This window comes from Dromiciops gliroides, chromosome 1, assembly GCF_019393635.1.
Source record: "Dromiciops gliroides isolate mDroGli1 chromosome 1, mDroGli1.pri, whole genome shotgun sequence".
In the NCBI taxonomy this organism is placed as follows: Eukaryota; Metazoa; Chordata; class Mammalia; order Microbiotheria; family Microbiotheriidae; genus Dromiciops; species Dromiciops gliroides.
Genome location: NC_057861.1, coordinates 723,311,311 through 723,324,655, shown reverse-complemented (window position 1 = coordinate 723,324,655; position 13,345 = coordinate 723,311,311). Strand labels below are relative to the sequence as shown.

Sequence of the window (13,345 nt, the reverse complement as noted above, 5' to 3'; positions counted from 1 at the left end):
ATCCTCTGTAACTGGATATTTAGCTCCTTTCTGAGAGTTTTCAGACATTTTTAACTATTGGATATCCATCTATCTATCCGAATGCTTATTATGTCTCTTGCTGGATCTTAAGCCATATTATGCCCACAACTTTTAGGTTTACCCTAAGACTCTGTTCTGGATCGCTTCTCTTTTCTCTTTATACTCTCCGTGTGATCTCCTCATCTGCCACACATTTAATTATCATCACGGTGCAGATGGCTCCCAGATCTGTAGATCCCAGTTTAAGATTCTCTCCTAATCTCCCCTGTCTATCTCCAACTGTCTATTTAATGTTTCAAACTAGATGTCCCATAACATTTCAAACAAATATATCCAAAATAGAACTGATTATCTTTTGCTCTAAAACTTTCTCCTCTTCTGAACATCCCTATCAGATAGCAAGGTAAAACCTGATAGGTTAAAAAAAAATCCTGTTTGTGCTAAAGAGAGGAATCTTAACACCATATGAAGACAACTGGGGAATAGTTTCTCAGAGATAAGTGAAATCACTTTCTAAGCACCAGGATAATAAACCAGTCTGTTCTATTTTTCTCTGTATCTCTCACTTAACCCTTTTCCTTCCTAACCTTAATTATGCCAAATTTATTTTCTCACTTTTGCTGCATAGGATGTTTATTGTTCTCTGATAATTTCTCCTCTATTGGTTGTTTCCCGAACAGATCAGAAACACTGCTGTCATCTAATGCATCTAGGAGAATGCTTAGTATTTTCACTTTAATTTATTTCAATATCTTTCAATTCCAAAAAAAGTATAAGCCCTTTGAGAGAAGGGCAACTGTCTGATATTGATTTTTGTATGCCTGGTGTCTAATATATTTTCTGACACATAGTAGCTGCTTAATAATGCTTTTTTCATTGAAACTAATTGCTCACAAACAATTTCCAAACAAATCAACAAGAAAAAAAAGAAGAGCAAGTTTTACCTTGACCCTATTTTATAAGACCCTTACGACATTTTATGATGTATTCCAGGGTCACAGTCAATATTTTTTTCTTTATCAACTAAAGAGTAAGTAGACATACGTTTAATGTTAATAAGAATTATATAATTTGCTCAAGACATGGAAAATTGCTATATACATTTTATCATTTTTCTCCCAATAGTTTATGAGTTTCAACTTACAGGCAAACTGGAGTTTTGCTTCTTTACTGACAACTGTTCCAAGAGAATTTGATGCAAAACATTGATAAGTACCAGTGTCTCGATTTCTATTTGGATTAATCACCACAAGATTTCCTCCACTGAGTTTATAACGATACTCCATACTTAGGTCAATGAAACTTCCATTGAGCTGCCATCTGTAAAATAAATTTCATAATTTTATTTTTTACTTTTTTCATCCTTCTCATTGTTTTCATATATTAATCAGGAAAGACTCATTTTCATTATGAAGTCAACCTTAAGCATGTTATTTATATACTTAAGAAGTAGAAGATGCTTCATAAAGTCTATATTTTTATGGGAGCCAAAGACCATGCATACCCAAATATTTAATCAGAAAATGTTTCAAAGTGTACCCAAAATGCCAAGAGAGTTGGAAATGGCATTTTTTTTTTCCTAAGTAGTTTTTCTCCAGACATAAGCACTTTACCCTGGGGCTATATTAAACATTTAGGATATATGTAGAGGCAAAAACTAAGGGGAAATTTATATAATATTCTGCCATTGACAGAGGAAATCACTTTTAGATTTTTTAAAAACGTTCCCACCCCTTTATCAAATTTAACTTATCCAGATTGGCTGAGCATATTTAATTAATCAGATCAGTGTTGAATAATTCTTTTCAATTTGTTTGTGGAAGCATAATTCCTTAAGATGCTGTCAACTATTTTATACCATTATTATTTTGGAAATAATGCTCTCCTACCACCAGAAGGAATGGCTAGGAATGTTAATGAACTTCTTCAGGTGTCTAAGTCCTCTAGGGAATAAATCTTATATGTGTGTGAATTTTTTTTCTATTTTATTTTGTGGGGGAAGGAGATTTAGAGGGAACAACCTTGTAATGTTAATGATACAAGGAACCCAGAAAGGAGTAGACTCCCTATACCAACAGCTGCTCTACAACTTAAAGAGTATTAGAAAGTTTCTTGAAAATTCAGTTCTTTCCCTTATTTCTCAGCAAAACAAAACAAAACAACAACAAAAACAAACAAAAAAGCAAATGCTACCTACCACAAGCTACCTCTTATAAGGTAAAAATCAGGGGTAATATCAGGCTCTGGCTAAGTATAATAGTGGATGGAGTGATTGCCTTGGAGTCAGGAAACCCTGAGGAATCTGAATAGTGCAGTACATAGGAAGCTGGCCTTGCTGCCTGGGAGACCTAAGCTTAAATTTGGTATTTAACACTAATTAGCTGTGTAACCCTGGGCAAGTTACTTAACTTCCCTCAACCTCAGTTTCTTCACATGGACAATGGGAATAATAAGAGTACTTACCTTCTGGAGTTTCTGAAAAGTTAATATTTGCAAATAACTTTTTAAAAAACTTAAAAGATATATACATATATGTATATATATACATATACATAATATATATATATAATCATAGTAATCCTAATAAAAGAATCAGCCACAAATGTTGTAAAATCATTATGCAATCTCTATTAAGGGATTTAAAATATGATTTGAATTTTCCAAAATTGATTTACAAGGAGCTTTTTGGGAATTGTGCAAATGAAGATCCTTATGTATTCTAAGAATCCAATAACTGTAATGAAATTCATATTAATTTAAAACTATTAAGAGAAAAATCATTGAAGCAAAATTTCAAAGAATACTATGAGACTGGAATGTTTAAAGAGTCATTAACTTGAAAAGCATACAGTTTAAAAAAACAGTATTCTTGTAATTTTCTTTTGGCTCTGTCAGATTGGATGTCATTTTTATTTAAAACTTCATTTTCCAAAATGATGAGAAAAGAAAGAAGAAATTCTTATATATGAAATGCAAGATAGTTATGGTGGAGGGGTGGGGACTGGGGCAGAGTCAAGAGGGAAGAGAAGAGGCAGCCACCCAGCCAAATTCGCCCACCATTCCTCTTTAAACAACTTTAAAATAACTCCCCAAATTAAGTTTTGGAGTGGGAGAGCCAACAAAAGGTCATTGTGAGACATTTTTCCTACATGAGACAAGTTAGGTTTTCAGTAGGAGAGGTGGGATCAAGCCCAGAGACCAGGGTGGCAGCACCAACAGTAGCCCTTGGAAGGAACCATGACAGTGGTAGCAGCAGCTTTGGGAACTCTCAGCCCAAAGACAGTAAGAGGGTTAAACAATGAATCAGAAAGAGATTATAGAGGACCCTTTGCTGTCAAAGGGTACAGATGGCACTGAATGTCAACTCTATTGCCCATATTCAGCTCTGGGCTGCAGTTCCAGGGTGGAGGGGAGCACTTGTGCTTATGGTTGCAGGGAAGCAGGAGACCTGATTATAGTAACACAGTCAAGAGGAGCACTAGCACTTCTGGCTACAGGTGAGAGGGGGTCCTTTCTGGGTAAAGCTCAGAACACAAATCAGAAGAGCAGTAACCATTCTTCTCCTTAGATCACACCACCTTGGGAGCACAGAAAACTTTCAGACCACCAGAAGTAGCTCTGAAAAGAGGCAGCACCAAAAAACCATGAAGCATGGGATAGTGTCTCCCCACTCCCGGGTAAGCAAAGCACAACTTTAACATATAGTTGAAAGCCAAGAAATAGGCTTGAAAGAATGAGCAAACAACAAAAGAAAAACTTGATCATAAAAATCTACTACACAGCAGGGAAGACCAAGACATAAACTCAGAAGACAACAATGTAAAAACAATTACAAAGTCTGAAACAAACCATATAAATTAGATCCAAGCCCAAAAACAATTCCTAGAAAGTTAAAGAAAGAAATGAGTGTGAGAAGAAAAATTAGGAAAATAAAGGAGAGTGATGCAAGAAAATTATGAAAAGATAATTTAGGGGGCAGTTAGATGGCACAGTGGATAAAGCACTGGCCTTGGATTCAGGAAGGCCTGAGGTCAAATCCAGCCTCAGACACTAGACACTTAATTAGCTGTGTGACCCTGGGCAAATCACTTAACCCTCATTGCCCTGCAAAAACAAAAACAAAAAAACAAAAAAAGAAGATAATTTACAGCTTGGTTAAACACACACACACACACACACACACACTGAAGAAGTTAATACCTTAAAAGCACAATTGTCATAAAAGTAAAAGAGACACAAAAATTCACTAAAGAAAGGATTCCTTAAAAAGCTGAATAGGCCACATGGAAAAGGAGGTACAAAAATTCAATGAAGAATAGAATTCCTTAAAAATTAGAACTGGGTAAATGGAAGCTACTGCCTCCATGAGACATGAAGAAATAATCAAATTCACAAGAATATAAAACTAGAAGAAAATTTGGATAATCTCACCAGAAAAACAACTAATCTAGAAAACAGATCAAAGAGAGAAAAGTCTTACTGGATTGCCTAAAAGCTAAGGTTGAAAAAAAAAAAGAACCAAAACATTATCTTTCAAGAAAACAACAAGGGAAAGTCCCTTGATATCTTTTATTCAGAGGTTAAAATAAAAATTGAAAGAATCTCCAATTACCTCCTGAAGGATATACCAAAAGGAAAAGTCCCAGGAATATTATAGCAAAATTCCAGAGTTCTCATGTTAAGAAAAAATACTGCATCTGGAAGAAAACAATTCAAATATTGTGGCTCCATATTCAGAATCACAAAGATGTAGCAATTTCCACAGTAAAGAAGCAAAGCACTTAGAATATGGTATTGCAGATAGCAAAGGAGCTAGGATTACAATCAAGAATCACCTACATAGAAAAATTGAATTTAATGCTTCAGGGAAAAATGGATATTTAATGAATTAAAGGACTTTCAAGAATTCCTAATGGAAAGACCAGAACAGAATAGAAAATTTGACCATAAAACACATGACTTCAGAGAAATATGGTAAATAGGAAAGTAAACAGAAGAGACTCAATTAAGTTAACCTGTTTACATTCCTGTATTAAAAGATGATAGATAGGTAACTGTTAGACTGGGTTTCTTCTCTGAGGGTTGGGAAAGAGGTAACATGTGACAGATGAAGCAGGAATGATTGAATGCATACATCAAAGGAATTCCACTAATCCCTTTGTTTTGGCTTTCTGACCTAATCATGAGGAGTTTGTTCAGTTCTTTGGTATGCTTGTAAAACTATCCAGTTTTGGGCTGACTGCCTAAGACTGTACAGGCGATGATATGTTTGTTGCTTCATCTCTTATTCAGAACCAACAATAACCCCCACTGGCAGTAAGACAGTCAAGATACATACATAATATTGTATATATCCATATTTGCGTAAAAATAAGGAATAGACCTATACTGTTACTGTTATAGGTAACCTGGTCTGGTGCAGGGGACCTTTTCCAGTGACACACATGTTATTAGGTTGACATTCTGCTATTAACTCACAACTCATTGCGAGTAACTTACTATAGCCTATGTATAGTCACTACTGATTAGCACTATTGCAATCTCACTATTACCATTTGGGTGATGTGCAATTTTGATTTTGGGGGGACTATAATATTCCATGATTTTCCACTGCATGGAATCATCAGAAAAATATTAGTGTAAAAAGATTGACTTTTGTTTTGGGATCTTTATCTTAGAAAAATTTTTAAAAATAATAAACAGAGATGACTCAAAACTGTAGCCTTTCCCTCATTTGTGTGTGAGGGGGTAAACAGCAAACAAATGCTGGTTTCAGTTAAAAAACCAACAACAGAAAAACAAAAAATAAACCATCACTCTCCTAAGGACATTTCTACAACAAGGATCCTTAATAAACCAACATAACATTGGATCAGCTTCTGAACTATGTGGCAATAGCATTTACTGCTGGGGGTTACTCTTTCTTCCTCTGACATCTATAAATCTGCTCCTATACTTTTCAACTAGTACAAACAACACCAGATTGTTACTCCTACTTTCCAATCCCTTCAGTTTATTTTGAGCTCTAGGGAGGTAGGGGAAAGAAACTGAGGAGAAGATAGAGTAGGAGGTACTGGAGGAAGGATGGAAAGCAGAGAAGACAGTACTATTCAGTGTCTGGAGGGGGCAGATCAAGTCAGTTATGTCAAGTCCCAACATGGATGATCTGACCTTTTAAATTAGTAATTTGGGAGCCATGTTGCATGATTTGTTTGATTATGTACCTGTCCCAAGGGGAAAAAAAAGTTGCAGGAGGTACAGATCATGTGTTGTATTCTGGCTATTAGTGGCAAAAACCAAGAGTTACATCACCAGTGGGTGGAATTAATTTTCTCAGCCTACAAAGAGTTCTTTGGTTAGTAAAGCAACTACCCATTCAAACAAACAGAGAATTAATTCTAATGAGCAATAGGCTAGTCAATTTTCCTCATGATGGAGTGCCTTGATGAGAAGGCCTCAAGTACACTTGAGAATGATCTATAACATAGATTTCATTCTATGTGCAAAAGGAATGTTTTATCAGGACTTTGGCTCCTGATTGAGAATGTTTATGGTCTGAATAAGCATATTTGATGGTCTCATTTCAAAATGGCATTTTTGTATTAAGCTGATTGATAATAAAAGTACAGTGACTACCCAGAAAATTGTAAACATCCCATAAAAACATTTGAAAAACATTTCCTCTTGTCTATTTAGTAGCCAGAGTGATTTAAGAGAACATAAAATATAAAGGAGACTACTTTATTTTGGTAAACAGCTAATATCTAAATGCTCTCATCCCAAAGTCTTGACTAAAGAACCCAAATGGAAAAGATTTGTTAAAGGAGATCATATCTGGCTATTCCTCACAGCCAATAACTGTCTCTAGCCTATGAAAGCAATACTTAAAATATTTTAGGCTCAATTTTCCTAGGGAAAGAGGCAATCATTTTCCCCCCTTAATGTACATTTCTATTACATCAAAATAGCAGAATATAGTGGGTTTAAAAACAAGATACTGAGAACAATATTCTGCTCATGATATCTGGCCCAATCTGATTTTCTGTCTCTCACTAATCAAACAAAATTATTTTCTTCTTGATTATATTGACAATAAGAATAATAACAGAGAGAATAAACTCTTTTTCTGCATCTTACAGAACAAGATGGAGAGGGGAGGAAAGTCAAAGTTGAGTTGAAATTAAAAAATTTGCATTTTCATGGAATCTTAGATACTATGGTGAAATTGGCATAAACACTCCTGGGTTTAAGTAGGCATTGATTACTTTTATGAATAACAGAATCAGAGATTCACAGAATTTCAGAGTTAGAGGGGACCATCTAGTCAAACCTCTGCCTGAGTAAGAAGCCATGCTATGAGAGGGATCATAAATTATTCTAATGGAAAATACATAAATCTGAGAATTGTTGTAGTTTTCCATTGATATTTGATTTTCATCTACAATGAGTTGAATACCACATCTGAGCAGTGTTCCTAAAAATGCCATATTCAATAAAAGGTAAAGTTTTTGACAGGTCTTTTCAGGGGGTAGAGCCAAGTTGGCAGAGAATTGGCAGGAAATCACCTGAGCTCTCACAAATTCATTCCCCTTCAAACAACTTTAAATAATACTTCAAAATGAATTCTGGAGTGACATAATTCACAGAAGGCTGGAGTGAAACAATTTTCAAGCCCAAGACAATTTAGAAGGTCGACAGGAATGGTCTATTCTACTAGGATGAGAGTGGTACACAGTCCACAGCAAGTCGAGCCTTGGCAAGCCTGCAACAGTCTTTGCAGTCAACTGACAGCAGTGATTTACAGAGACCTCAGCACACAGACACTAAGGTAGTCAGACAACTGGTCAGAAGGACATTACAGGGGTCCTTTTACTGACACTGGGTACAGGACTCTGTTCTCTGCCTGTATGTAGATCCAGTTCACAGTATCAGGTTGAAAATGAACAGTAGCACACCAGAGCCTACAGCCACAGGTGAGCAGTTACCCTGGTCATGGTTCCAGTGTGGAAAATAGTGCTTGCAGTCATTCACAGACAAGAAAGAGCATAGTGCAGGAGAGGAGTAAACACACCTCTCCTTAAAAAACATAATAGGCCAAATGGTAAAAGATATATACAAAAATTCACTGAAGAGAATAACTCCTTAAAAGGCAGAATTGGGCACATGGAAAAAGATGTAGAAAAGTTCACTGAAGAAAATAATTTCTCAAAATTAGAATTAGAGAAGTGGAAGCTAATGACTGAATGAGACATAAAGAAACAATCAAATATCAAAAGAATGAAATTTAGAAGAAAATGTGAACTATCACAATGGAAAAACAGCTGACCTTGAAAATAGATTAAGGAGAAATAATTTTAAAACTATTGTATTACCTGAAAGCTAAGATCAAAATAAGAGCCTAGAAATAATCTTTCCAGAAATTATCAAGGAATACTGCTTTAATATAATAGAACCAGGGGGTAAAATAAAAATGGAAAGAATCAACAGATCACTTCTGGAAGGAGATCCCCAAAGGAATATTATAGACAAATTCCAGAGCTCCCAAGTCAAAGAGAAAATACTTAAAGAAACCTGAAAGAAACAATTTAAAAATTGTAGAGCCACAGTCATGATAGCACAAGATTTAGTAGCTTCCATACAAAAAGATTGGAGAGCTTGGAATATGATAGTCTAGGGGGCAAAGGAGCTAATATTACAACCAAGAATCATCTACCCAGGAAAACTGAGTATAATCATTAAAGGAAAATAAAAATCAATATTCAATGGAATAGAGAATTTTCAAGCTTTTCCTGATGAAAAATCAGAGCTGACTAGAAATTTTGACTTTCAAAAACAAGACTCAAAAGAAGCATAAAAAGGTAAACAGAAAATATAAATCATAATGGATTCAATAAGGTTAAACCTTTTACATTCCTACATGGGAAGATGATACTTGTAACTTCTTTTGTTTTGGATACTTTCAACTGCTAAGAACTTGATCATTATTAGGGCATTTGGGAATATATATATAGATAGATTACACAAGTGTGATTTGACTTTCATGGGTTTCTATATGAAAAAATAACATTAAGAAGCGAGAAAAAGGAATGCACTGGGAGAAAGGGAAAGAGAAAGGTAGAACAGAATAAATTATCTCACGTAAGAGGTACAAAAATGTTTACAATGGAGAAGAAGGTGGGGAATTCAAGAGAAGCACTTGAACCTTACTCTTATTGGAATTGGCTCAAAGAAGGAATAATATACACATTCAGTTGGGTACAGGAATCTATCTTATCCTACAGAAAAGTAGGAGGTGAAATGCATAAAATAAGGGAAAGTTTTCAGAAGGAGGGGGTGGGTTGGGTCAAATGGGAATCGGAAGTGCAACATTTTTGAGGACGGATAAGGTGAAGAGAGAGAGAAGGATAAATGTCAGGAATAGGATTGAGGGAAATACACAGCAATATTTTTTTTTGTTGGAGAAATGAGGGTTAAGTGACTTGCCCAGGGTCACAGCTACTAAGTGCCAAGTGCTTGAGGCCAGATTTGAACTCAGGTCTTCCTAAATCCAGGGCAAGTGCTTTATCCACTTTGTTGCCTAGCTGCCCCAATAAACAGCAATCTTAACTGTGAAAAAATCTAGCAAGTTTCTCAGATAAAGGACTCATTTCTCAAATAAGTCAAACTTTTAAAATTAAGAGTCATTGTCCAATTGATAAATGGTCCAAGGATATGAACAGGCAGTTTTCAGATGGAGTAATCAAAGATGCTCTAAATGACTATTGCTAAGAAAAATGCAACTTAAAACAATTCTGAGGTACCACCCCCACCTATCGGACTGGAAATTATGACAGAAAAGGAAAATAACAAATGTTGTAGGGGATATGGAAAAAATTGAGATACTATTAGTGGAATTATGAACTGATGCAACCGTTTTGATCTGGAACTATACCCAAAGGGCTATAAAACCATGCATACCATTTGACCCAGCAATAGCAGTACTAGGTCTATATCTCAAAGAGATAAAAAACAAAAAGGAAAAACAAAGACATATATGTACAAAAATATTTATAGGAACTCTCTTTTTGTGGTGATAAAGAATTGGAAAATTATAGGGAATGGTTGAACAAATCATGGCATATGATTGTGATAGAATACTATATATATATGTGTATATATATATATATACATATATATATACACTTATTACTATACTATATATACTCATACTATAAGAAATGACAAGCAGGATACGCTCAGAAAAACCTGCAAAGATTTACATGAATTTATACAAAGTGAAGTGAGCACAACCAGGAGAACACTGTACATAGTAACAGCAATATTGTAAGGACCATCAACTTTGAATGACTTATCTATTCTAAGCAATAAAGTGATCCAAGATTTGTGATGAAAAATGATATCCATCCCCAGAGAAAGAACAGATGGAGTATGAATGCAGATTGAATGATGTTTTTTTTTTTACTTTATTTTTCTTGGTATTTTTCCCCCCTTGGTCTGTATTTTCTTTCACAGCATGACTAATACAGAGAGATGTTTTGCTTGACTGCACGTGTATAACCTATATCAAATTGCTTACCTTCTTAATTAGAAGGGAGAAGAGAGAGGAAGGGAATTCAGAACTCAAATTTGTTTTAAAAATGAAAGATAAAAATTGTTTTCATATGTAATTGGGAAAAATAAAACATCAACTATATTTTTTCAGTAACAGGTCTTTTCATTGAAGCATGTTTTTACATGTGCACATACATGCAAATTAGCAATGGGATAAGAGAGGAGTGAGTATTCCTTCATAAATAGTAAAATTTCCTTCCTTCAGCAAGGAATTTTACTGCTATTTTCCATTCCCAAGGGATACCAAGGAAATCCTTAGATTAAAATATGGAAATTAAAAAACACTGGATAAAATGGAGAATATCTACCTAAGCTCTATTCAAACTACATAAAATACAAGAGTGTAAGAAGTCTCACTTACACTGGGGGCATATATGCACTAGTGTTTGAATCAAACAGCATTTACACTATGTCGCTAAGATGAGTTTAACCTTGTCATTTTATTTCAATGTTAAATATCACCAGATGAAGCACCTTAGCATAATCGTCATGTTGTAACCATTCATGAACAGTTTTATTAATTTGCAGTCAATCTTACACAGTCTCATCCTACAGAAAGAATGATTTGTTTTAAGAAGGGAGAGATGATTACTGATTCACTACATTCAAAACCACTGGCTTTCATGCAGTTTTCATTTTGCACCTTTCACTTTTAATTAGTTTTATTTCCTATTAATCTTTGGGTAGAGGCCATCCATCAATCTTGGTCTCTAGACTTCAACTAAGCTTGAAAATCAAGAACTCTGGGTCTTCCCAAGTAAGTCTAGCTATGAAAAGGCAATAGGGTTAGACTCAGTGGAGCAATGACGACTATTAGCATAGATTATGTCTTCAGAGGTGGCAACAACAGAACCCTCACACTTCACACACCTAATGACAACCCACCACAATATTTGTGTATAAATACACCAAGTACATTTTCATAAGAGATGAAAAATTTGGGGAATGCAATAGGATTAATAAATGAATAAACAATTATCTAGCTTCAACTTTGCTAGGCACTGAAGTATACAAAGATGAAAAATAAAAATAGCCCATTTATTAAGTGCCTGTTGAAGTTGTGCTGCACATTGCCAGGAAATTAAGAGATAGAAAGTTTTAAGTTGGAGATCTTCGTGCTGTTAGTTGCTAAGTCAATTAGCACCCATTAAGCACCTACTATGTGTCAACCACTGTGCTAAGCACTGGGGGTTCAAAGAAGATCAAAAGACTGTCCCTGCTCTCAAGGAAACCAATGATAGCTAATGATGGTGACAATATACAAATAACTATGGAACTTGTGGTCAGCTATGACTAGAATATACCTCACAGAGTGTGAAGCTTATGACCTAGAGAATTCTGGTGAAACATGTTCAAATCTGCAATATTTGACTCCTCCAGATGACAAAGCAAACCCTGGATGGCAGCTGACCCATCATCACTGATGGTGCTGAGGTCAAGGCCCTGAATCTGTTTAAAAGGAGTAGCTTCAGTTCTCCCTCTTTTTTGTTCTCTGTCAAGAATATATGAATTCACTCTTTGTGTATCTCTCTCCTTCTCTCTTTTTCCTCTGTCACACATAGACACACACACACACACACATACACACACATTTCCTGTGAAGAAAGGTGGGAAGAAAAGGTTGAGCAAAAATATTGGCTCATGCTGAAACACAGTGTCTAGGGCCAAGTCTTAGCTGGGTGAGATGATGACTGGGCCTCTCTACCTATCATTTCTGCTTTGAATTTCTTTTCCTGATCAGAAGTGAATGAGTAATGATTCTGAGAGATGGAGTTTTCAGGGTTGGCTACTTAGGGATTTGGAGAGTTCTTTGGTTCCTCAGTACGTGCCACATAGTAATCACTTAACAAATGATGATTAACTGATTATTTGATTGATCACATGTCACCAATAACCATGATGGTATGGTTGCTAATCTAGAGACAGACAAGAATGAAGTCAAGGGGGCTTTTGGAAGGATTCTCATAATAAGGCTAATGGAAGTGATGGAATTTCAGCTGAGCTATTTAAAAACTTAAAAGATGATGCTGTTACAGTACTATACTCAATATACCAGCAAATGTGGGAAACTCAACAGTGGCCATTGGATTATTAAAGATCAGGTTATGTACTAGAATTAAAGAAAGGCATGCCAATAACTGTTCAAATTACTGAGCAACTGCACTCATTTTACATACCAGATACTTATGATTCTGCAAGCTAGGCTTTAGCAATATGTGAACCAAGAATTACCAGAAGAGCAGACTAGTTTTCAAAGAGGAAGAGGAACTAGAGACCAAATTGTCAACATTCACTAGATTATAGAGAAAGCAATGGAGTTGCAGAAAAAAATACACATCTACTTCTGCTTCACGACTACACTACACTCTTTGACTATGTGGATGACAACAAAATGTGGCAAGTCCTTAAAAGAGGTGGGAGTGTCAGATCATCTCACTTGTCTCCTGAGGAACCTGTATGTGGGTCAGGAAACAACAATTAAAACCAAACATGGAACAACTGATTGGTTTAAGATTGCAAAAGGAGTACAAGGCTGTATAGTGTCACCTTATTTATTTAATTTATATTCAGAATGCACCATGTGAAATGCCAGGCTGGATGAATCAAAAGTCTAATTAAGGAGAAATATTAGCAATCTCTGGTATGCAGATGATACCACTCTGATGGTAGAAAGTGAAAATAATTTAAACCTCTTGAAGAGGGTCAAAGAGGA

General features: G+C 35.4%; 1 protein-coding gene across 1 annotated transcript in view; it reads right to left on the bottom strand.

Annotated features, from left to right (window-relative positions):
* Nucleotides 1-13,345, bottom strand: part of CNTN3 (contactin 3) — a 450,405-nt gene that overhangs the window by 246,547 nt on the left and 190,513 nt on the right. The window contains exon 4 of the mRNA XM_043979112.1: nt 1,166-1,341. Coding sequence (XP_043835047.1) covers nt 1,166-1,341 — 176 coding nt within the window. The remainder of the gene's footprint in view (nt 1-1,165; nt 1,342-13,345) is intronic.